At 53.0% G+C, this 25753-nt stretch overlaps 1 protein-coding gene across 4 annotated transcripts in view; it reads right to left on the bottom strand.

Moving 5' to 3' along the window:
- Positions 1 to 25753, bottom strand: part of GLIS1 (GLIS family zinc finger 1) — a 216799-nt gene that overhangs the window by 66412 nt on the left and 124634 nt on the right. For all 4 annotated transcript variants that reach the window (XM_059137085.1, XM_059137082.1, XM_059137081.1 and 1 more), the window contains 2 exons: positions 18612 to 18789; positions 11857 to 12736 (listed from right to left, as the gene is read on the bottom strand). In XM_059137085.1, the coding sequence (XP_058993068.1) occupies positions 11857 to 12736; positions 18612 to 18789 (1058 nt within the window). The remainder of the gene's footprint in view (positions 1 to 11856; positions 12737 to 18611; positions 18790 to 25753) is intronic.

A 25753-nucleotide genomic window follows, 5' to 3' on the forward strand; every position in this document is an offset into this window, starting at 1 on the left:
TCTCAAAGTCTTGCGTTCAAAGATTGTAGGATTCCTGGAGTCCAGACCTTCCATTTTTCCGCTCAGGAAACTGAGGGCCCAACAGGGTCTGGCGATTTCCCCAGAACCACAAGGCAGTTTGAATGCAGAGCTGGGGAGGGACCCGAGCTCTGAACCCCTGGGCCACTCTGTCTTTCCGTTTACTGCCTCAGTCAGGGTCCTGAGTCCTGAGAGCTTTGAACTGAGTCAAATCCTCATCATACAGATGAAAAAATTGAGATCCTGAGGCCAGGTGGCTCTGTGTACATGAAGAAAATGAGGGCAGAGGCAGGCAGGGGAAGTGAATGCCTGTGGGCTTCTGCACACAGGGCCTCAAGCCTACAGTGATCAATCATTGTGCTTTTCCAATGCATGCAGAGGTGTGAGGCTTGAAACCCACTGCTGGTTAGAGTCTCTCTGGAGCCAGCTGTGCAGCGCTTCCTGAACCAGACCCTGTCAGGAGGGACAGCCATGCGGAAACACGTGGGCTGCACAGGCCGCAAGCCATCCCCTGCCAGGTGACCTCTAGTGGGTCCTCAGGTCCCCATCTATCGAAGGATGTTGCAAGGCTTGGGAGCTGCAGCAGAGGATATTTTCTGGAAGAATTCTTCCTCGGCGCAAACACCACACAGGCCTGTGTCCAAGCCCTCAGCATGGGGCCTAGCACCTAGTAGGTCCTCAACAGGTGGTGCCTCTGTATAGTGGGAAGGGCCTGGGCTGGGAGGCCAGGAAGCTGGACTTCCCTTCCTTTGCTCTGTGATCTTCAGGGAGCCAAGTCCTCTCTAGGGGCCTGCTTCCCCGTAGGAAAACAGCAAAAGCACAAATAAGCATTCAGATTTATAGCCTCAAGGAACCCCTCTTCTTGTCCTGCATGTCTGGGGAGAAGGAATGGGGGCAGGAAGTAGGGGGTGGGAGGGGAGGAGGATCTGGAGGAACTATCCGAGGCCCGGCAGACTCCGTTTTCTTCCCGGAGCCAACTCTCTTGTCTCCTAATTGCTACCGTAGACACTGGCGGCTAAACCTGGTCAGAAATGACCCCGTAGGTCAAAATGATTCCTAAAACTTGGGTTCAGTAGATTCTGGGAAGCAGAGACTCACGGTTAAACGGGGGTACAAAGGCGACCGTGTGCAGTGGGAAGATCACGGAGCAGGGAGCCAAGGACATGAGGTGGAGTCCCAGAAGGGACACCTGCCCAGCCAGCACAAGCTCTGGATTTCAGGGACCTCACTGTAAAACAGGGGTCCTGCCACTGCCCTGTGCCCTCCCCCAGCACAGGGACCACCCATCAAAACTCTGCCTCCCAGGGCCCTGCCCAGGCTTCAGGGAGGTACAAATGTTACTTTCAGCTCCAAAACCCTACACGTTTCTTCTCCAGTAAAACAGAGAGGCCATGGATGGTTCATCAGTTGAATGGACACTCCCTGGGTGCTGACCTTGCTCCAGGCCCAGCAAAGACTTCCGGGTATTGTCCCCTGAAATGCAGTCCTGTGGAGACCCAGTCCCACTGTCCCATCTGCAAGATACACACCGCCCAGTACTACCATGCTCACCTGCCCTCTCGGGCTTGTGCCCCTGGTGTGGCAGACTCATCCGGGGGGCCGGGGGGCGTGTGGAGGGCAGGTGCAGGCCTCGCTCTTCTGGATGCCCACCTCCTGGCTATTTGGAAATGGCCACCTGCAAAGCCACAGAGTCCCCATGATGGGCTCCCATTTTATCACTCCCCACGTCAGAAGAATGCATCGGGAGGAGGCAGCCAGGCACCAGTCCGTGCCCTAATCACTTGCAGACCACGGAGGCCCTGTCCTGGCAGTGGAGAAGATTTATTGTAGGGACGGACAGAAAACAAAGAACAGTTGTGCAAACTTTACAGAGCCAGATTATGGGAAATGCCTTTCCCGTTTCCCACTGGTAAATGTGCTGGACGCCGTTTCCAAAGGGGGTTGAGCTTGGTTACCCAACCTTGCAGACACGGTAACCCAGTACGGCTCCCTGGGCTGGGCTGGGCTGGCCTGGCCCAGCCTGTGGTACCCAGGCCCTGGCTGGGGGGTGGCTCTGGTGGACCTGGGGATGAAGGCTCCTTCCTGGGCCTCTGTGTCCTCATCTGCCCGCTGTCACTCCCCCCACCCCCCACCCACCCCTGACGACTACATATGCCACATACCCAGTGTTCTCCACGTTAACAGTCACTGCGTCCCTCTCCTGCTCAGAACCCTTCCACCACTCAGGGTAGAGTCCAAGCTCCTTATACTGAACTTGGAGGCCCTTTATGGTCTAATTCCAAGCACCATTTCTGCTCCCAGCCACATGGAGGTAACACACTCATTCCAAATATAGAAAACAGCTCTGCTTCCCACAAGGGTCAAAACTGTCACATCTCGAAACTTTCCCAAGATTTATTCTTCTTCCGCAAAGAGCCTTTCCTCACGATCTCCACCTGGAAAGCTCTTCCTCACCCTTCAAAGCTCAGCTCTCCTGACACCCTGGGGGAAGCCTTCTCCCTCTTCTCTGTTAATTCCCTTGCTGCCAGACCATTCCTCACTTGGCACGGCATCATGTGCTTCTAGCATCAAACCTGGCACAGCGTAGGTGCCAATAAAGCTGTTGAAAAGTTGGCAGAGGTGAGGGGAGAGGCAATTTGGATGAGCACCAGGCTCTCTCCCAAGGGAGTGGACTCAGGGCATCCTGGGTCTTCGAGTATCCAAGGTGACTGAGACCACAGGAGTCATGTGACCATCACCCACTGAACAGAGGGGGACAGGATGCTGAGCTCTGTTGCTGCAGCCATCCCAGGGAGGTACGCAAAGTCCGCTCAGCTAACCCTGCTGCCATCCAGTGGAGACAGGACCCTATTAATGCTCAGTCATGAAGGTTACCTCTTCCAGGACGCTCCTTTCAGAAAATATGGTCTGGACACTTTCTTAGAGTCACTTTTGATTTTATCTGACGTTCTCATTCTAAGGAGAGAATCATTTCAATTCCATTTACATTAAATTAAAAAGCTTCCCCCCCTTTTATTATTTTAAATTCAATTCAGACGGCTGTGCTTTTTTTTATCCTTAATTTTTTTCATATTCCATAAAGCAGGGCTGAGTTCACAGAATTCGGCCAGTGGTGCCTCCCCATACCCTCAGGTTTGGTGCTGCTAGGATGCTAGACCTTGGATTTGATGACTCACCAAAAAAAAAAAAAAGAAAAGAAAAGAAAAGAAAAAGAAGAAGAAGAAGAAGAACAAGGACTCCTGTTTTCAAGTGCCAAGTATTTGCCAGGCATGAGGTAAGCGCTCCACATTCGTGATCTCATTTAATCTCACAACTGTCTCCCCTTTATACACGTAGAAAACTGAGGCTTCCAGAGGCCATGTGACTTGTTTGAGGTCTGAGGGCTGGTCAGGTGTCCCTCTTGGCTCCTGGATTCCTGACTCAGAATTTAAATAAGACAGAAGGGGGTACGCAGTGATGAAGATGAAATAGGGGTGGGGGTGGGGAAAGGGATGGGATGGTGGGGATGGCGGGTAGGTGCCAATGGGGAGGGTGGGCTATGGAGGGGCAAGGGGGCCCGGGAGCGCTGCAGGCTAGGGATTATGTTTGGGGAGCATGCGGCTTCTCCACTACATGCCTGATGGCAGGAGAATGGCTGCGAGGGTGTCCGTGTCCTCCAAGACCCAGTTGCGAGCAGGCGCACTGGACTGAGAGCCAGGAACAGAGCTGGCTTCCCCCTGCAGTCACCGTGAGGTTTGCAGAGCATGGTCCCTCCACCCAGCACAGAGACTCTTTTGGGGTGAACATCACAGCCGTCATTTTACAGACTGAACCATGGAGCCTGGGAAGGGAAGTGACGGCCTGAGGTTGCCGAGCTAGTGAGCCTCCCCTCCTACTGCACCGAGGTCCTCTCCTTTTCCTCTAGGCAGGTTATTTCCATCTGGGGCCTCACTTCCTCCCTCTGTACAGGGCTCCGATCTCATTGTGAGGCCAGAGCTTCCAGGAAGTCTCTCCTTATGAAGTCCCTGAGTCTGATATTTTAAAAACCAGAGGAAAGAGAAAGGCATCCCAGTTTAAGCCAAGCTCTGTGAAGCCAAGCTCCATGGAGCTGGAACCTGGAGTTCAAGAGGGGAAAAGACAGTTGTATCTCTTGGGCCCCCACTGAACACAGAGTGCTAGACATTCTCCCATTTCCCAACTCAGGAAACATGCTCAGAACTGTGAGGTGACCTGTCCAAGGTCACAGAGCCAGTCCATAACCAAGCTGGGACTTACATCAGCCTTCTCTGTTCCTTTGGGGATGTTCATGACTGCACAACTATCTATTTCAGATTCTCCTTTTTCTTTTTCCCTAATGCAAACTGCCCCAAACAGAACCATTTGCTGTGCATTTACTGTAAGTCAGCCACTGTGTAATCTCCTCTTACACGGCATGTCACGGAAGCTTCTCGACTGTCCTGTTGCCTCCACTACACAAGGTAAGAACCCGGGTCTTACAGAAGTCAAGTTACTCACACACGATCACAGGCTGACAGGGAGGTTTCAAGTTCAGGCTTTCCTGCAGAAAAACTTGAAGCACCAGATGAGAGGGTGGACACGCCCATCTTTAAGGCCCTGCCAATCTTGTGACTTCACAGGGAACTTATGCAGCCTTGGAGTGGGAAGGTCAGATCACCACTAGGCCAGAGCTTCTGCACCAGAGAGCGGGCTTAGCTCCTCAGCCTCCAAGACTGGGCCAGACATCAAAGGGCATGCGGTCCCCAAGACACTTGGCCACACCAGGAAACACTATTACATATGGGGCAACATGTGTGGGGAGAGCAGGAGGCATGGAAACAGGGAGAGTGAGGGAGAGGACATTGGGTTGGGTTGTGAATGATGGGCGGGGAAAGGCGTTCCAGACAGAGGGACCAGCAAAAGCCAAAGCCTAAATGAGTGAAAGGAACCGAAATATGCAGACTCTGTAGGAGTTTGGGAGCAGAGGAAGCCTCAGCAGCGGGAGAAATAAAGCAGGCACCCCACGGCTTCCTTTAACTTGTTGGGTGACACTGGGCCACGGATGCACCCTCTCTGGGCTTTGGTTTCCTCATCTGATAGCAAGCAGACACAAGAACTGACTGATCCTAGGAGGGACCCCAGTTGGGATTGTTAGAAAGGACATATCTGCATGCCAACTTAAAAGCTGCCTTTGCCCAGGAGACTTCTCCTACACAGACCCTTCCCATCTTAGAACCAGGAGGTGAGGCTCAGCTGAGCCCCATTTCCAAAGTGGGTAAACTCGGTGGGCACCCAAGCTGGGTGGACCGGTTTGACCTCTCTGGGCTCCTTCATAGCAGGAGCTTCAAGGGCAGTGGTTTGAAAACACGCTCCATTTTGTAACGTTTTATCCCCCTGGAAACCCATCCTCCAGAAAGGAATCTCATTTTCAGGTGACTCATTTATTGTAAAGAAGGTGAAATATCTTGCCCCTCATCCCACAAGTGCCCTCTCCTCCTCCTCCTCCTCCAAGACAGCACAAGACATCCTATCTGCAGGGCAGGGGACTTGCCACAGGCTCTCAAGGTCATGGGCGGCTAGTATGGGAAAACCGTTAAATGCAAACATCTATCAGTTTCTCTGATTAATGAGGGCTCCTCCAGGCCAAAAGCTGGCTTTAATTCCCTTCTGTGACCCCATGGTCCACCAGGGCAGGCCTGGCACCTCGGAGGTGCTCAGTAACAGCTTACTGAAATGAGTTTCAAATCGGGATACTTTCTTGATATTATAAGCAGACTGATGGTTTTCTGCCTGGGAGGCGGCTTAGGGTCATGGTTAACATATCATCTCTGGAGTTGGGCTGAGACCTGGTTTCAAATTTGACCCTATGATGCACTTAAGGACTGAACTTGGGCCTGAACTGGAGCACCCTTCCCCCTTTGTAAAGTGAGGATAACGATTATGGTCTCCAGGAATTATTCTTCCACTCTGAGGAGCGCATGTGCAGAGCTCTGTGCAAGCTGAAAAAGACCCAAAAATGTTCTAATCTCCTTGCCTGACTTGGACAAGGTACTGCAGCCAGACCTCAAATCCTCAGCTCTTGGCTCCCCTCCCTCCCTCAACCAGCAATAACAACGTAAGACTCAAGGGTAGCTAGTGTCCTTCCTACGGAGCTCGAAGTCTCACATCACCTCATCTTTGTCTCAGGACCCCGAGCACAGTGTGAGGCCCAATACACAGGGGCACCAGTCCTTCACATGAAGCAAGTGTTTCTGGGGAGGACTCTCCCTCGTCTGAGGTAAATTCCCCACAGTCTAACCTTTCCCAGCCTTGGGTTATCAGCCCCTTCTGGTGTCTCCCTCTCCACTGAAGCTGCCCCGTTTGCTGTGGGATCCTGCACCCTTCCCTGTCCTCTCAGGGTCTGTCTTCCCTGTCTCTGCTCTGTACATGATGAAGACGGACAGGGAGCCCCACCTGCACACACATTTTGGACTAGAAAAATTCACAAGAATGAGTTGGAGATGCTGACATGAGTCAGGGGTGTCTGCTGCCCCAGAAACATGACCAACCTGCAAGGCTAGCCTCAGGACACGGAGTGGGGAAGGAGAAGATGCCCAGGGATGCCCCCCACCACCACCAACGTGGTTTGAGAAGCACCAAGGACTCGACTCTACTAAGGAAGATGCTGAGCAAAGGCAGGTGGAAGAAGGCCGTGTGGCTGAGGAATGGTCCAGGCAGCTGAGCCAGGAGACCTAGAGTAAAACATTTCATCTGTCAACATCAGTCTCTGCTAAAAAATGGGAATGGTGATTCATGGTGTATTTCACATGCCTCAGACTAGATCTGGGCTCTTCTCCCTGAGGACTTTCCGTAAGATAGGATCTCAGACCCCCAGTCAAGTTTCTCTCTGACAGCCTGGCAGAACAGGTATGCAAATCTGATGGGTAGTTGTGCCCTGCTACTTGGCAGACTGCATGACCTTGGGATCTGATCTGGCCTCTCTGGGCCTCAGAGTTTTGACCAGAGTGTTTTTGAAGATGGACTGGGACATGGCTGGCACTGGGCCAGGTATCAGACTCCTGAGTCTCAACAAAGAGGAGCACCTTCTGCCTCCCCCACCCTTCCCAGCACCCAGGATATTTATTTCTCAAGAGTTGGGGGACCAAGATAAAGCATAAAGAGAGAGCCAGAAGCCCCAGGATTATAGGAGATGAGAGTAGATTTGGCCTGGGCTGGTCCTCTGGGAGCTGGGGAGGCCCAGCCAGGTGGCTGGTGTTCTGAGTTCCTTGGCTGATTATGGCCAATCAGTTATGCTCAGCTTTCGGTGGGATATATTTCCCTGGCCCATGGCACTGGGGACAGACTGGCAAACAGGGGAGAGGAGCATAAAGGATGGGGTGGTCATTGCAAGTGAAGCTACCAGAGGAAGGCAGGCACGATGTAAGCCCTGCCTCGAGGTTCCCAGGCCTGTGAGGGCAAGGACCAGAGCCTCCCCCCTAGGCCTCTGTCCTAGTTCCCCCTTCTAGCACCAGTCACCCTGAGCAGACACGGTTTGGCACAGAGCAGGTGGTCTGCATTGCTGACAGACAACTGACAAGGTCACTGGCAAGGTGAGTGACAACTGTGCTCCCCTCAACCACCAGCTGATGTGACAGTGCTGATGGGGGATGCACCACCCTAAGTTCTCTCTTTAAACCCTAATGTTGGGACACCTGGGTGGCTCAGTCATTAAGTGTTTGCCTTTGGCTCAGGTCATGATCCCAGGGTCCTGGGACGCAGCCCCACATCAGGCTCCCTGCTCAGCGGGAAGCCTGCTTCTCCCTCTCCCTCTGCCCCTGCTTGTGTTCTCTCTCTCGCCATCTCTCTCTCTGTCCAATAGATAAAATCTTAAAAAATAAAATAAAATAAAATACATAAGCCCTCATGACTGCAACCCTTAGAAGGTGGGTACTATCATTGTCCCACTTTACAACCGAGTGTGCTATGGTTCAGAAAGGCTAAGTCACCTGTCTGAGGTCATGCAGCTGCTAGATGGCAGGCCCAGGTGGAGACCAGGGTTGGTGTGACTCCAGGCCTGGGCTTTTCATCACCTGTCTACACACACACTTCCCACCCTGCGCTCCCAGTTTCAGGAAAGCTCTTCACAAAGGCAGGGACCGTTGCTGTTATTACTGTTGTTTTCCAAAACCCAAGGTTATGAAATGTTTTCCTTTTTCACCCTGCGTCTCTTTTTCTTGATGTACAGAAAAGCAAACTACCGAGCCTGCTAATTTCTGCCGTCTCAGACAATCAGAATTCCAACCGTCTGGGAGAGCCAACCTAAGAAAGCAAGAAATTAATCTTTTCAAAGTTAACGTCTTGGAGGCGTCGCGGCGGTATTTGGCTTGGACGTATCCTCGCTACCCTAATGCAGATGAAACCCCACATTTAATAAGGCTAAGACAACTCGGACAACATAAGAAACATAACAGGATATTGCAAAGAGATTAGGGAGCTTCCTCTGGATGGCGTGGACGGGCCGCGGCGAGGGCAGAGCGGGGGGACGGACGGCGCGGTCTAGCCCGGGGGCCCCCGCGAGCCGAGGCCGATCCTGGGCCGCCCCAAGCATGGAGAACCTGGGCAGGGGGCGGCCGGCTCCTCGCCATGCCTCCCCAGGCCGCCTGGTGCGTGAGCGGAGGCTCGGTGGGCTAAATGGAAACCAGCTGCCGGGCTGGAGTGTTACAGTTGGACGGGGCGGGGAAGGCTTACCTCATGAAAGAACCGTGCACACGGCTGCTGGAAAGATAATAAAAGGATTAACTGCTATTTTAGTGGGCCATTTACTCTTCAATCAAAGTGTCTCATCTATTTCCTGTTCTCCAGAGGATCCAGGTCCAAAATTCCTTTGTCTATTACAGCACATGGTAGCAGAGGCCTGTCATGAGAAATTAATAATTTTACAGGGAAAGGAGATTCTATTTATTTGGGTGCGGGCTGGGGCCTGCCCCTTCCCCGGGGTCACCCACTGAGCCAGCAGGGTAGGAAGGGGGTGCGCCCCCATAGGGGACGAGGAGGTCTCTGCCCCTACTCCAGATGACGGCACCCTCGGGGCTGGGCCGAGGACCCAGAGAACCGTGTTAACGGGACCATCTATGCAAACAAAAGCATCACAGTTTAGGAAGATGTGGGCTCATATTTCACTCTAATGGTTCCTAGCTAGGCGACCTTGGGCAAGTTACTTCCATTGCTGTTCCTATTATTACTATGACGATAATTAGCCTCTATTACTGTTGTTGTTATTATTTGCCCCTCACTAGCTATGTGACCTGGGGCAAATTATGCAATCTGAGCCTCAGTTTCCTCATCTGTAAAATGGGGTTGATAGTATCGACCCCATAGAGTTGTTACAAGGACAACACGGAGTTACCGCTTAGAATGAATGGTTCCCGGGGCACCTGGGGGGGCTCAGCCGGTTAAGCATCCAACTCTTGCTTTTGGTTCAGGTCATGATCTCCGGATGGTGAGAGTAAGCCCCTCATCGGACTCCAGGCTGGGCACAGAACCTGTTTAATATTCTCTCTCCCCCACATCCCCATGAAAGAATGGCTCCTACACATAGTCAACACTGAGAAGCTGCTTGCTACTATTATCACCATAAGCCTGAACCCCTTGGGAGGCAAGATAAAGTGTTCTCATAGTAGCACATAGAAGGTTGGCTGGACTCCACTGAACCCTTGTTTCTTCATCTGTAAAACCTTGGTTTTACAGACTTCTATAAAGTTTAAATGCAACTGTGGGTAAATACAGACATGGCTTGAACATCACCTCCTCTGTGAAGCCCTTCTGGGTCTCCTGTCCCTGGGCCTATACATACTCCAGGCAGAACCTGCCCACAACCACCTCTCACCCCTTGCTGACCATGGGTGCCTGCCAGCGAAGACCTTGGAAAGTCTAGGTCTGTGTCCCCAGAGCCAGGCACAAACCAGGTGTAAGCCAATGTTCTGTGGAGTCCGCTGAATCAGGTGAGATCCTGGCGGACCCAGAAGAAGGAACCATAGAGAGAGATCCCCCAGACTGCACTGGTTAGACTGGGCCTCTCTGTCCTGCTCACCAGGCCTCTGTTTCCCAGAAAACAGGCAGAGAAGGCTAGCTTATCACCAAAGTCCCTGCGGTCCACATGGGCACTACTGCAAGCTGTAATTCCACACAAAGGAGGCCCTGGAGATCGAAGACCACTGACCACATGGTACCAGAGCTTGGACCTCCACACCAGTCCCCTGCAGACACCAGTAGGATCCCCCATGGGAAAGGAGACATGAAGTACTGTGGCTTGGTGGCTCTCTGCTCTGGAGTCTCAGGGGGAGAGGGGGCCCTCTGTCTTCTGGAAGTCTGTTGGGCATCTTCCAGGCAAGGGCATGTCTTTCAGCAAGCCACATGTCACAACACCCCAGACAAATGGGGCATCCCCAGGACCGACCCGGTCACCACCTCTTTCCAGCACCCCCTCAACCCCAAGACACATGATAAAGTCAAATTCTCAGCCTTCCCAGTTCAGCCTCTCCCCACAAAATCAACACACAAACCACAGGCTCCCTCCTATTCCTGTCCTTTGGCAGAGGCTGTTGACAACCCACTTGTCTAGAAGGTGACCTTCTCCTCCTCAAGATCCAGCCCAGTTGCCTGCCCAGACCACAGCTCCACAAGCAGATGGGACCACAAGGGTGACCACCTCGTTCTGGGAGGGCGGAGTTTATGCTGCCAGCCGCCGAAGCTTCCTGTCTCCCCCCTCGCTGCTACAGATACTGCCCTGGGCCTGGAGGAGGGACAGAAGTGCACCAGTTCCCAGAAGGAACACTTCAGGAAGCAGGGTCCAGCATCAGGGACAAGGTGTGAGTGTGTGAGAACTCAGCGTTGGCTGGACCCCAGCCTTGTAGACTAGACCAGGCACACCAATTCCTCCTTTGCCTCCCCAGTGCCCCAGTGGCTGAGAAGCTGGAGCTGGGCCGTGGGAGCCTGGGCAGCTCCTCCGGCCCTTCCATTCATGGGCAGGTGCCTCTCCGATGGGGAGAGCTGGGCCTTGGGGATGGGCGCAGCAGCTCGCCTGAGGATATCAGGGACAAAGACTCCGATATGGATTTCCACCACCCCAAAAGCACAATACAGAAATGACCAGTCAGAGGAGCTGGAGCCTAGGTGTCCACAGCATGTGTGTGTGTATGTCTGTGTGTGTGTCAGAGGGGCTGGAGCCTAGGTGTCCACAGTGTGTGTGTGCCTGTGTGTGTGTGTCTGTGTGTGTGTTCCTGGAAACCTCAGGCTCAAACCCAGCCTGGGCACTGCTGGATCCTTACAGGTTAACCTGGCCTTACCCCAAACCTGTCCAAGGGACCCACGGCTCCCAAGCTGGGTACCTGTGAGGATGGGGCACTCCTTGGAGTAAGCCATGCCTGGGGATTGCTCCAAGATCCAGAGAGCACCCCAGGGAATGCTGCCTAACAAGGCCCCAGTGCTAAAGGAAAGCACGTGTCCCATGACTCACCTGACCACTGGTGGGTGAGACAGTGAGCATCTGCATGCAATAGGCAAGGGTGCCCGGGCCTGCTCTGACCTCAGAGCGCATGTTGTCGTCCCATGAACAAGTGTGTTTGATCACGTGGTATGCCACAGGGGCGGGGGAGGGGGTAGGACACATGGTGAGCAGAGGAACCGAAACAGCCAGGAGGGCTATCTTGACCAGTGGTCCCATCACCAGCATCAGTCTTCCCCTTGACCACCACAGGGCATTGCAGCCAGACCCCACCCCTGGCCTGAAGCCCGACCCCCCCCCCCCATAGGCCATCCCTAAGGCCAAGTGGAGGCTAATCTGCACAGTGGGGTCGGGACTGGCCGGCAGCCATGGGAACTCACCATGCACTTGTTGGGTTTCTCCCCCGAGTGCACCCTCATGTGGATAAGCAGTTTGTAGCGGGCGTTGAAGGGCTTGTAGCGGCGCACACAGCCCGCCCAGAAGCAGGTGAAGTCCTCGCCCTTGCGCTGGTCAATGTGGCTCTTCTCGATGTGCCGCACCAGCTCCTCCTGCTGCTCGTAGGCTGCACAGCAGTCCACCCACCGGCACGCCTGCCGGCCGGCCACCCCCCTACCCACCAGCCCCAGCCCCAGACCTCCGAGGCCCGAACCTGGCGGCAACTGAGATGCAGGGTACGGGGGAGGCAGGCCCTGCTGGGGAGGCAGCCCAAAGAGATCTGAGAACTCGTCCGCAGGCTCCTGCTTCAGGAAGGCCGCCTTCCGGCAGGCTTCAAGCTGCACACTGCCCTCCTGGCTCTCCACTGTCACTGGGCCAGGTCGGGCCCGTTTGGGAGGCCCCCCCAGATCTCCCGGCAGCGGGGGGCTCCTGAGTCCGTTGACGCAGGTGACCAGAGATGTCTGGGAAGAGCGGATGATGGAGGTGACCTCGGATGAGGCACAGGGTGAGGAAGAGGCAGGGGAGGCGGGGGGCAGGCCCAGGAGGCAGCACCGCTTTACGCTGCCCTCAGGGAGATGAGCCTCAGGTGGAGGGCCCAGGCCGGAGCTGGGTTCACTGCCCAGAAGGTAGCAGGAAGGCACGGGGTTAGTGAGGCCCCGGCCCGGCAGGTCCAGGTCTGTGTGCAGGCCAGTGGCTGGCGGGGCCCGGCAGTGAGTGGACAGCGGTGCACGAGCTTCTGTCATGGCCTGGTAGTCGGGCAAGGACTCCTGCTTGATGTGCTGTGGAAGACCACCATTCACATACGTGGCCTGAGGTCTGGGTGACCTGGAAAACAGGGAGCAGAGAGGCCATGGGGGGAGCCACTCCACAGTGGGGAGGCCCTAGGGTAGGGGGAATGACAGGGGACCAAGGGATGGGAAGCCCAGAGCAGGGGTGGAGACAGAGGGCTAGAAACAGAGGGAGGGAGAAGCCAGGGGCTGGAGATCTGGTGAGCAGGGAAGAATATGGGGGACAACGGGGAGGGGGGAGAGAGAGAGAGAGAGAGAGAGGTAGGATAGGGCTGGGGAGAGATTCAAGAAAGGCAGGGGGTCTGAAGAGGATGCCAGGAAAGAGGCCCCTGTCATCCTTTTTCCCTCTCCAGTCCCGGATGCCATCCTGTCCTGTTGCTGAGGCCTCCTTAGGGTCTGCCCTGACTTCTCCATGACCTTCTAGTGAGTTCTGGCATTTGGAGGGACATCCAGGGCCAGTTTGTTTTAAATTCTACCTACTTGTCCCTTTGATCTTAACTTTTATAGTCTTTCTTAATTTCTAGAAATGTGAATTCTATGACATTTTGCCCCAAGCAATGTGTCTTTTCCACAGTGAACGTCAGCGGACTGGGGTCTGAAACCCAAGTCATGGTGACGAGGGGCATCCCAAGAATGACTGAGGAAAAGCCTGGTGGGGGTGATTTCAAGCCCAGACACTGACTGCACGAAACACAACTCTAAGGGAGGCCTGGAGCTGGGAGGGCCACACCAGTGAGGCCAGGGACTGGGGTCTGAGGCCAGGTTCAGCCACTCCCTACTGCACCAAGCTGGGCAAGGCACTCTGGGTCTCACTTCTCATCCCGACACTGAACGATTCATCATCACTGGACAGTGACGATGGTGTGATGCTGTCTTCATCACCCATGTGCTACACGTGTTCCGAGAGAAGGCCCTCCCCACATAAGGACACATAAATGCGGGAAGACACATCAGGGCCTCCGGCCACAAGGCAGGTGACGCCAACAGAAGGACAAAGTAGTCCCTTGGCTGGCTGGGAAGAACAGGAAGACTGCTTACGTGTTCAAAGTCTGAAGAGGACAACCCTTGTGTCCTTGGGCCTGTCTGCACCTCAGTGTCCTCCCCTGTGAAACGAGGACTAGCCTTCACTGCCTCAGAGGGTGGCTGCCAGGATCAAGAGGGATGGCAGATGCTGTGATAACCCTTCTGGAGAGATAATAGCATGGTGGGTGCTGCTTTCATTACTGCCAGATCACTGCCAGTGTTTTGGAACTCTCTGCAGAGGGGCTGTGGGATCATCACCTGTCCCTGCTTTCCATGCGGCCCTGCAGCCCAGCCTCCCTCTCTGGCCCCCTGGAGCTGGAGCGGGCAGGAGGGATGGAGAGAGGAAGGAAGGGTTAGGCAGAACCCAGTGGCCCTCAGAGAGCATGGGCTCCAACCCCATGACTGCAGAGACAGGAAAGGAGCCAAGAGGGCACAAGGTTTGCCCACAGTTCCAAGCAGCAAGCTGGTGATGGGGCTTAGGCCGGAAGCCAGGCTCCCCTTCTCCTGGGGCTGTGTATTTCTCCAGGGGAGACAGGAAGTGCTCCCCAGATAAAGGCTTGTGAAAAGGGTCCTCCTGTTTCTCAGCTGCACTTGACCAGTTCTCTGTCTCAGCCAGCAAAGGCCTCTCTTCCCTTCCCAGAGCGTGGCCCCTGGGAGGAAGCAGAAGGAGCATGGACTCCAGGGTGGACAGCTAAAGCACAGCCCCCTTCCCTGGGCCTGGGGATGCTGGGCCATCGCTGCCACCAGAAAGCTCTGAGAAGCTTAAGTACCTGATAGGAAGATCTGATAGGAAGGATCTGATAGGAAACTTGACTTCGTGAAGCTTAAAAGATAAATAAATAAAAGCACAGCTGTTCCTGGTGTGGTCATCATCCTGGGCCTGGCAGAGGTAGCATTAGGCTGAACCACAGCAGCAGAGAACAGCCATTGCACTTGTGACTGAATTACCCGAATACAACAATGAAACCTCCTATGGCAGCAGGGGTTGGGGGGCGAAGGCAACTCAGGCTTTGGTCTGCTGAGGGGGTCCCCTGCCTGTCCTCTCCATTCCTCTGTCCCTGGCAGGCCAGCAGCGGTTTCTGCCCTGCCTTGCGGCTGAGCCCAGGGCTCCCCAGGTGACTCCTGTCACATGTCTGAACACTGTGGGCGAGGGTCCCTGGACAGAGCAGTCTGGCACTGAGCAGCCCCGCACACTGGGCGCTTTCCCGAGGGCCATCCCATGCAGCACCACCGCAGCTCAGCGATGCATGCTATCTGCTGAATGCATAACCAAATTCTTCAGGGGAGAGCCCACCATCTGGTTTATACTTAGGAAAACTGAAGCCACTTGGCCAACTCCTCAGAGGCAGGGAGCGTTAGAGCAGGAATGTGAACCTCGATGGGTCTGAATCAGCAGTGTGCGATTTTCCCACAGCACTGTCCTGCCAGGGTCCCCAGCTTCCTCCCCTGCAAAATGATGGAACTTGATGACCGTTGGGTTTCCTGGCAGCCTCAACGTTCTGAGTATCAAGGACTCCGATGTTCTTCTGTCACCCAGACCCTGAAGGGAGCTGCTGAGCTTGGGAAAACTAGTGTTCCTCCAACAGAGGCTCAAGGGGATGGGAGGGTGATTTCAGATCTCACGGGGTCTGTGCACCCACTGTGGCCTGGGCGGAGGGCCAGAGAGGTCCCTCTGCAGGCTTTGCCCTCTGTGCTGGGTGATGCTGGGGACACGAGACGGTTCACAAACCAGGTCCCTGCCCTTGAGAAACTTCCCTTCTCATGGGGAAGATGGAGAACAAGCTCTCATGGGAACACTTCAACTCTACTGAGGGGTGGACAGAGTTCTGACAAACGTAAGAGACCAAATTGGTGGGGGCGTTCTGTAGGCTAAGGCCCGAAGATGTGAATGTGTGAAGCCCACTGGGCCCAAAGTCAAGGAGGCCAGCCAGATCACAGACTGCCTTCCCATACTACTGGGGGCCTGTGCACTCTGTGTTTCTATCCTCATCTTACAGGTAAGGAGATAAGGCCTAGAAAGGGTCAGCATTTTGTCCAAGGTCACTCAGAAAGTCAGTAATAGAAGTAGGCCTCACACCGCATGTAATAATACATTCTACTGACCACAGTGGTGGTGGGTAGTCATTTTTAGCAGAGAAATGACAAAATCAGGGTATTGCTGAAGTTCCTTGAAACTCTTGCCATTTGCTGGGTGATGTCGGGCTAGTTTTGTGGCCTCTCTGCCTCAGTCTCCCCACCCTCTGGCAGATGGGAGTTGAGTAAGGTAATTACATGAAGAGTGCTTGGCCTCCTGTGTGGCACAGAGCAAGCACTCCAGGATTGTCACTTATTAGGGGTGATGATTGAATGAGAGATGGGCACAAGCAGCAAGTCCTTGCAAAGTGGGAGCAATTTTTATTTGTATTACAAAGCTGGGAAGGAAGCACAGAGGCCTTTAGGAACCCAGGCTGTGGATCAGGGGTCTAGACATCAGGAGGGAGGAGGCAGCAAGGAGATGAGAAGGGACAGGGTCTGACGGGTATGGGACAGGTGTGGAGCCTTGTTTTGCTTCAGGAGAATGACAGTGTGTGACAGTGCCTGATCAGCAGGAGAAATGGCCACAGATCAGAATGATCCTGGTGTGGGGTTCTAGATATGGGTTCTAGGTACAGGCTCTCTTAGGCTCTAAATTGTCAAAATGACACTCAAAATGACAAACATTTCTGATCATCTGTACAAAAAAAGAAAAACAGAGCTACCCTATGACCCAGTGACTGCACGATTTAGGTATTTATCCGAAGGATACAAATATAATGATCTGAAGGGCACGTGCACCCCAATGTTTACAGCAGCAATGTCCACAATAGCCCAAGTGCGGAAAGCGCCCAGATATCCATCAATAGACAAATGCATAAAGAAGATGTGGTCTATATATACAATGGAATATTACTCAGCCATCCAAAAAATGAAATCTTGCCATTAGCAATGATGTGGATAGAACTAGAGGGTATTATGCTAAGTGAAATAAGTTAACCAGAGAAAGATAAATATCATATGATTTAACTCATATGTGGCACTTAAGAAACAAAAGAAATGGATGTAGGGGAAGAGAAGGGAAAATAAAATAAGATAAAAACAGAGAGGGAAGCAAACCATAAGAGACTCTTAACTCTAGGAAAAAAAACCTGAGGGGATAGAGTACCTGGGTGATGGGGATTAAGGAGGGCACTTAAAATATGAGCACTGCATGTTGCTTGCAACTGATGAATCATTAAATTCTACCTCTGAAACTAACAATACAGAATATATTAACTAAACGGAATTTATATTAAAAAATTAAAATTAAGAAAAAATAAAATAAAAAATAAAAAAATAAAAGCAAGCAACCCACTTGCTTTAGCTTTCCCTAGGCTAGCATAGCTTTTTCCCTGAGATAGAAAGAATGTCCCTTGGGGAACCAGAGGCTGCTCGGGGAGCCTCCGGGAATAATCAAGCAGACAAATGCATTGGACTCTCACTGAACAACGGACAGCTCAAAGTCTAAAAGACGTTTGCTCTTTGTTATATACTGAATTGTCTCCCTCCAAAATTTGTATGTTGAAGTCCTAACCTGTAGTGTGATGGTCTTTTGGAGACGGGGACTTGTGGGAAGTAAGGAAGGTTAATCGAGGCTGTGAGGGGGAGGTCCTCATCCAGTACGATGGGTGTCTTTCTAAGGTGAAGAGCGCGCAAATAGCAGAAAGGCCACGCACACCACAGCAAGGCGGCCTCGTGTAGGCCAAGGAGGGAGGCCTAAGGAGAGACCAAACCTGGGGACACCATGCTCTCGGACTCCCAGCCTCTAGAACTGAGAGAAAAGACATTTCTGCTGTCTGAGCCCCCTGGGCTGTGGTATTTTGTTAAGCCAGTGTGTGCAGACTAACATACTCCCGTATGTCAGAAGTCTCCCTGATATTCCTGAAGGCCACAGGGCGTCCACATTCTCAAAGGAAAATGGCTCTGTGTGGGAAGAATCAGCATCGCTGCTCTGGAGTCGTTTCCCCTGAGGCTCTCAGTGCAAAGTGAGCGCCACTGGGAGCTCTCTGCTTGCTTTGCCAAGACATCTCCAGCACTCCGCAGTGCCTGGCACACAGCAGACACTTAATAAATGATCGATAAAGGAATGAGCTGCGAACAGGCCACTAGGCCAGTTTTTAGAGTCTCTGATGTGTGAAGCAGGCCTCAGCCAGCATGTCTGGGCCCTGGGGTGTGGGCCTGGGCCAAGCTGGGGGCACAGAGGCCTGCCCGTGGCTGACCTCTGCCTGTCAGCAGACCAGAGGACACAGAGGCACAGCGAGGACCCCGGGAGAGCCACAGGAGGCAGATGCTAGCCCGATACACGATGTGATCAAACATCCGCCCACAAACGGACATGACCGGAAATGCACAGGCACTGGATGGCAGTCCCCTGGCAGGGCTCTGAGAGGCACAGCTTCCTAGGGCAGGAGATGGCCCCAGGCGGAGGAACCCCTCCCTCGCCATGCTCCAAGTTGTCCAGGGCTTGACACTACAATGTGCATGAACCCTGAGCTGGGTGCTCCTTCCCCATCTCACCCCTGAATCTTCCTCTTCTGCAATTTCTGATTCTCTGTGAAATGCCACCTCAGCTTCTGCAAGGGGGAAACACACCTCAGTGAAACCATCTCTGTCTCTCATGAGGCACTGCAACGTGGGGGGTTCAAGGCTTAGACCAGGCCTCCTTCATTGTGCTACTGGCCTCTGGCTGGTCCCTGGCCCTCGTGTGCTTCAGTTTCCCCATGTGTCCCATAACCAGGCAGACTAGATCCCACAAGGGCAGACAAGGCCCTTGGTCCTTGGCCTTCAGGAAGTGTCCACAGAAGGCAGCTGATGGGTAAGGATGGAGCCCTTACCTGCTGGGGTGGGGGAAATGCAGGAGCCTCTCGCAGGCTGGGGGCTGGCCCCGAGGTGGTGGGGTGCCTGCAGGGAGAAAAAGGCCCTGGCGGCAGGTGGGGCCGGGGCCTTCCACAAGGTCCAGGTCCAGCAGGCTCTTCTCCGAGGCTGGGGTGCAGTGGCCGTAGCTCCCGTTCACTATGCAAAGAAAGACAGGAAGAGGAAAGAAGGTGAGTGGGGACAGCCTGAAGAGGGGTACAGGGAGAGGGCAGTCCTAGGGCACAGCGTGGGACACAGCAGCCTTGAACCCATGTTCACTGAACCCCTGCTGCATTCAAGGCACCAAGATCCCTTATTTAATTTCCACAATCACCAGCAGGATTGGGAGCAAAATCCCCAATACTCAGATGTGGATGCTGAGCTCCTGTGGCTGAATGACCGTTACACAAATACTGAGTCTTTACAATGTACCATCACACCGCTAGGGGCAGGAAACCCTGGCGAGCCAGGCGGACAAGCTCCTGCCACTAGGCCAGTTTTTAGAGTCTCTGATGTGTGAAGCAGGCCTCAGCCAGCATGTCCGGGCCCTGGGGTGCGGGCCTGGGCCAAGCTGGGGGCACAGATGGTCTATGACCATCACACTGGTCACCGAACACTCACTGGACAAGGGTCGCAAACGCGTGCTGGGGCCGTGCTGCTCAGCAAGCCGGGTGAGCGGCACAGACGTCGTAGGTCATGGAGCAGGTGCTCACCAAACCCCATCTGCTCTTGTTATTACCAAAACTCAATCTGCTTTTTTTCCCCAAATTGCGTTACACCATGGAAATGTGGTACACAGCTATTCACGCCTCCATATTCTCCATGGTTCTTTGACAGCCTATCAGTTGCCCTGCCTTGCCCAGTGACAGGGTTTTTAGGAAGACTAGAGGTCATCCTCACCATAGAGAGCAGGCAGAGGTTCAGGGACCTTGGGGTCTGAGATCACACCGCTAAGAATCTAGGCAGGAACTCGGGCTCAGGTCTGTCCAAACCCAAACCCCAATTCTGAATGGCTATGTAACAAGAAGTGGCCTCTTAAGACAAAAACCTGGCCCCATCCTCAAGGAATCCACTGCCCCCCAACCTTAATTCCAGCCCAGCCCAAAGGCAGGCCCTTCTGCCCAGGAAGCTGGACACTCAGTGCTAACTCGCTGTGTGCCCACAGCTCTGCCAGTCACCAGGCATCCACCTGCCAAGCACAGTCCAGTTTGCAGAGCAGAATGCAACCCTCCCAAGGTCTGGGGCAGGGAAGGGGCTCAGAGGAGCCTCTGTGTTCCCAGGCACAGGCCAGCCTCCTCCAGAGGGCACGGAGGAAGATTCGCTCAGAAGCCCCCTCACCTTCCCAGGCTGAGTCCTGGGCTCATTCCCGTTGCAAGGAATGCTCACTCCTGCTGGCTCAGGCTGCTGCTGGGCCAGCCCCTCACAAGCTTATTTTTAATAACTTGGTTGTTTTTTAATTAAAAAGAAATCCCTGGTAACAAATGTGAACAGCCTGAGTTAATGAGAGCAGGCTGCCGCTCGTTTAGCTCCGTCCCTGCTTGGCGGTCTTTCCCTGTTCCAAATCGTTTCTGCATGCGCTTTTATTGTCCCATTGAGGCAAACCCTGGGCCTGGGCCTCAGAAAACTGTGGATAATTTTATGAGCATTAATAGCATTTGGAGCAAAGAAAGCTTAATCATCATGTGGGGTTGTTCCGCCAGGGTCTTTCTCCCAGAATCTTTGGGTCGGGAAGCGGGTTCTGAGCATCCTTCAAAAACCCACCAGATGAACTGGGGGCCTCTGGGTTACTCAAGGAGGATGTGTGGAGAGGCATGGGGGAGCCCAGCATTTATCAACCCTTCCTGGACAGCAGGCACATCGATCCATTTAAGTGTCCATCCCTGTGTGGTGGGCTCATTCTAGCCATTTTTCAGATGAGAAAAATTGAGTTTTGGAGAGATTAGGTGTCTCTGATCAGACTCAGAGCTCTGTAAGAGATGGGCCACAGTCCAAACCCAGATCTCTGAGGCTTCAAAGCCTAGGTCCTGTCCTGCTGCCTCTCAGGCAACTGAGGAACAACTAGGGATCCCCTAGCAAACATCCCCACCTATGACTCCAATGAAGATCATGCTGGGGAGGCTTTGGGGAGGTCAAAAACCATTCCAGTGACTCCTAAACCTCAGTCTCCATGACAGCTCTGCCAGATGGGTAAGACTACTCTGCCTACAGACAAGCACATGAAGACTCAAAGAGGTCTAGTGGTTTACCTAAGGTCACAAAGTAGTAAGGAACACACCTGAAAGGCAAACCCATCACCTCCATGGGGAGAACAAAACAAAACAAAACACAAAACAGTTATTACCCAGCAAATAACTGAGGCCTGCTAGCTTCTTCTCCACTAGATATAGTAAAAAGTCTTCCTACAGCAAATAAACAAGCCAGCTCTTGGAGGGAGGAAAGATGGAGCAGGTCACAGTTTGATGCTGCTTTGGGGCTCCCAGCCCATTCAGGCCCTTGTCTTGTGTGACCTTCACAGTGCCCTGGATAAATCCATGAGCTTCCCTAACTTGCAGAGGGATGTGCACATGAGAGTTGGCAAGTGACCATACCAGGTTGCCCGGCAATTGCTCCCAAAGCCCATGCCAGAGGCTTCCCTAGGCTATCTGCTTTCTCAAAGGCTGGATATAAAACCAGAGGCTATAACGTGTGCCCCAGAGATGCTGCCACCACTCCCCACCACAGGCCCAAGTCAGCCAGAAGACCTGCCACTGCCCTCGTGCCTATTGGCATCTTGCTTCTGTGACCCCAAAAGCATCACAGGACTCACCCCTGCTCACTCTCTGTCTCTGGGGAGTGAGGATGGAGTATTTCTCTACAGAGGCAGAGGAATGAGAGGGGCACATTGGCCCTGGGGCAGGCTGGGGGTGCCCCAGGAAGGGGCTACACCCAGCAGCCATATCTCCCCCACTGTACCACTGGATCCAAGAGCAGATCCTGAACCTGGCTTTCATGTAAGTGATGCTTCTTTGCAGAACTGGAGGGTGCGGGAGGCCTGTGTTCATTTTTATGAGTTAGTGAGCAATTCAGGGCTGGGACTGACTGCCCATCCATTTAGTTACTAGATGAAGAAACTGAGGCTCAAAGAAGGAAAGGACCTGCCTTGGTCGCACAGCAAACCCCTGGTGGAACGTGACTGGCCTCCCCGGGACTAGGTAAGAGTTTGGTTTACTTTCCTCTTGAAGTCTCTGTTTTCTCATCTATCAAATGGTGCTAATAACTACTCACAGGCTGTGAGGACAATCCCATGAGATTATGGACACAACACCTTTGGCATGGTGCCCAGCTCACAGTAAGCACTTGAAAAGGCAGGAGGATGGTAACCAGAATGATTTCTTCCATTTATTCTTGTGCAAAGCAAGACCCTGCCTTCTATTGCTGGAAGGTCAGGTCTGGATAACCCTGAGTCCAGACTCAGAAGACCAAGTCCCCAAGGCTCAGGGGTCACCAAATCCAAGACCAGGCGGCTTCAATGAGGTCACAGCCAGCAAATGTGAAGCAAATGACTCCAGTTACACACCAGAGAGTTTTGCAAATTACCGTAATGACTTGGCTATAAAGTGGTACCATATATAAGGTGACTCCCCACAAGAATTTTAATTTATGCTCAAACCTGCCAAGTCTGCACAAGAAGAACAATGATGCATTCAGCATCTCGGGTCCAGATGCCATCCCCTTGCCGTCCCTGGAGCGGCCAGCAGCCAGGTCTAGGAAGGCCTGCATGGTGACTATTCCTCATTTGCCCACAAGCAGACATTTAGTGCCCTCCCGGTGCCAGGCTGGTGACACTTTGCAGTCCACAAAACGTCTTGCAGCCATCATCTATGAGCTTCATTACAACCCCCGAGAGTTGGCTGGGCAGACTCAGAGGGGGCAAGCCATTCTCCTAAGCTCACGCAGCAAGTGTAGGGCTCAGACTCACACTGAATCCTCTGACTCCGCTCTCTAGTCTAGCAGACATTTTTTTTTTTTTAAAGATTTTATTTATTTACTTGAGAGAGAGACAGTGAGAGAGAGCATGAATGAGGAGAAGGTCAGAGAGAGAAGCAGACTCCCCATGGAGCTGGGAGTCCGATGTGGGACTCGATCCCGGGACTCCAGGATCATGATCTGAGCCGAAGGCAGTCGTCCAACCAACTGAGCCACCCAGGCGTCCCTCTAGCAGACATTTTTAATCTAGCCAACTTCTTTCTGTAAAGGGCAACCTACAGTAAATACTGTAGGTTTTGCAGCCACAGAGTCCCCTGGGTGTTACCTTGCACTCCCACAATGCTTTGCTGCTATGCTCCACACATCCTTGCCTGTCCAATGAGGGTAGCCTGACACCTCCCAAACTCCTCTGGGCCCCCAGAGCATGGTAGAAATGCATCTCCTTCCAGAACCTTTCTGCCCTTCCTGAGTTCCCCCACCTCAGCTCCCAGAAGTCCCTATGACCAGCTGCCCTTTCGGGTACACTTTATGCTCACTGGGCACAGCCAAATACTTGACATATTTTATTTCTAAATTTCCACAACATCCCCACAAAATCAAGACTGTCATACTCTGTACTACCACACCAATGCTGTTAAGGGCATGTAAAACCCTGCCTCTCCCACAAGTCTATAAACTCCTTAAGGACAGGGGTTGTAGAGCCCAGAGCTGCTAAATGTCAGTGTATCCTAAGACATAATTTTGTTCAACCTACTTCACACACAGGAAGCAGGGACCCAGATGAGGGCCACGCCTGTCCTGGTTGCCTAGGAAGCAGGCTCTGTAGATACCTGGGCCCACTCGGGGATTTCCCTATCCTGGCACATGGCTAGGCCTATAGTAGGTGCCTGGAAACCCTGGGGAAGAGGGTGGCTGGAAGGACTGTCCCAAGTTAACCACCACATCTCCGCATGCCAGATACTGTGACTTGCTTTTGTGACCCACACAGCTAGGTTGAAGGCCTGATTCTACCATTAACTTTCTGGCCATCTGATCCTAGATGGGCTACCTCACCCTTCTGATCCTCGGTTTCTTCATATATAAAATAGGACTAAGACTCCCGGCTCCCAAACATGGCTGTGAGGATTAAATGAGTTTAGATTAGATGCACAGGGTCTGGTGCAGAGTCAGCATCTCCATAAAGGCCCCTCCGTTTTGCTCTCTTAACAGGCAGAGGAGACACAGGCATAGGCTCTCTGGTTGGTCTGTGCCTCCAGAAACAGAAGCATGTGCTCCCAGATAGGGAGTACTAATGGCCAAAGAAAGGCAACTTCAGATTCCCAGGGTCTCGAGTCTGAGCCTGGGCGCTGCAGGCTCCTCCAGTGCAGAGCAGGGCCTTGGCCCCCTCTCTGGGCCTCAGCTTCTCCCTCTGAGTCGTGGTAGAGTCGGGCCAGGAGAAGGAACGCCATAGGTCCCACAGGATAGGAGACAAGGGGCTCCCCTTCTCAGGCCCAGAAAGAGTGAATGGCTCCCTCAGGACACACAGCAGAGGCACAGACGGTGTGGCCACCCCCCTACAAGACCCCTTTTGCCTCCCGAAGCTGCACTGTCCCCTCTCCCTTCCTCACCAGGCCCAAAGGCCTGGCGAACAGCAGGAGGTGGGGGCTTATGAAGAGAAGCAGGAAGGCAGATAGCCAGGTTCTTTCTCATCTCCATAGCCTGGCTGGGATGGGCGGGCCAGGGTCCAATCCCCCATCTTAGAGCCGCCCTGGGGCACTCACAGCCATCAGGGGGCCTGTAACCCAGGCAGGCTTCTGGAGCTCCAGAGCCCAGCCCTCAAAGCCTCACACCAGGCTTCTGACAGCCCCTAGTCTCTTAGCCCACATCACAAAAACTCTATAAACTCCCCCTTTAAAGCTGAGCTGCATTTACGGGGACTCAGGCTAGTGAAACCTGAGCAATACTAGGCTCTTTCCATGCCAGAATTATGAATGCTATTTTCTAGAGCAAGAGTAACTGACTTGTCCAAGGTCATGCAGCTGGGAAAGGGTGGAATCAAGATGCAAGCCCAGCTCTCTTGGACTTGGAGGGCAGTGTTGGCCTGATGCTGTTCCACATCATGAAGGGATTTAGACTGGATACAGTGATTGCTTTCCCCAGTGTATTAGTCTGCTTGGGCTGCCATAACAAAATACCACAGGCTGGCGGGCTTAAACAACAGACATGTCCTTTCCTCACAGTTCTGGAGACAGGAAGTCCAAGATCAAGATTCCTGCTGATTTGGTTTCTGGTGAGAGCTCTCTCCCTGGCTTGTAGATGGTGGTCTTCTCACTATATCTCCCATATGGCTTTCCCTCAGTGCATGCAGAGACAGAGAGAGAGAGATTGAGAGAAGAAGAGAGGAAGGGAGAGAGGGAATGCATACAACCTCTTCTTATAAGGACTCTAATTGTATTGGACCAAGGCACTACCCTTATGACCTCATTTAACCTTAATTACTTCCTTAGAGGCCCCATCTCCAATTACAGTCATGTGCAGGTTAGGACTTCAACATATGGATTGAGGAAGCACAAACATCCTGTCCATAACACCTAGTATTTGGTCCCTAAGAAGGTCCATATTTCCTATATCTTTCTACGGGGCTTGAGGAGACACAGCATAGACAGAAAGCAGGATTCTGGGGCCTGACTGACTAGATTGGAATCCTGGTTTTGCCATTGACTAGCTGTGACCTGTCTAAGTTAAATGGTTTAACATCTCTGTGCCAGTTCATGAAAGTGAAATGGGTTCATATACCACATGTAAAGTGCTTACAACAGAACACCTGGAACCCAGGAGAGACCATGTGAGTGTGTGCTCTCACTGTTGTTCTGATTAACCCCATTCCACAGGGGGCTGTGGAAGCCTGAACCCACTAGTATGATCTCTTGTTACCAGCCATGGTGCCACAGTGACCGGCTCAGAGCTGGGCACACAACACAAGCTGGTTTAATAGGAGTCCTGGGACTTCAGTTTGAAGCCTGGGGAAAGACCAACCTCTCCTCTACAGGCAACTGAAGAGGCATGAGGCCTCCCCAGCTAGTAGAGAACATCTCGTCATCCCAAGGGAAGCTAGTTGGAAGACAATGGTAAGAAAACAACAGACACTGGAGCACTGGTGGCACCAAGAACCTTTTAT

This window comes from Mustela lutreola, chromosome 10 (assembly GCF_030435805.1).
Source record: "Mustela lutreola isolate mMusLut2 chromosome 10, mMusLut2.pri, whole genome shotgun sequence".
NCBI lineage: Eukaryota > Metazoa > Chordata > Mammalia > Carnivora > Mustelidae > Mustela > Mustela lutreola.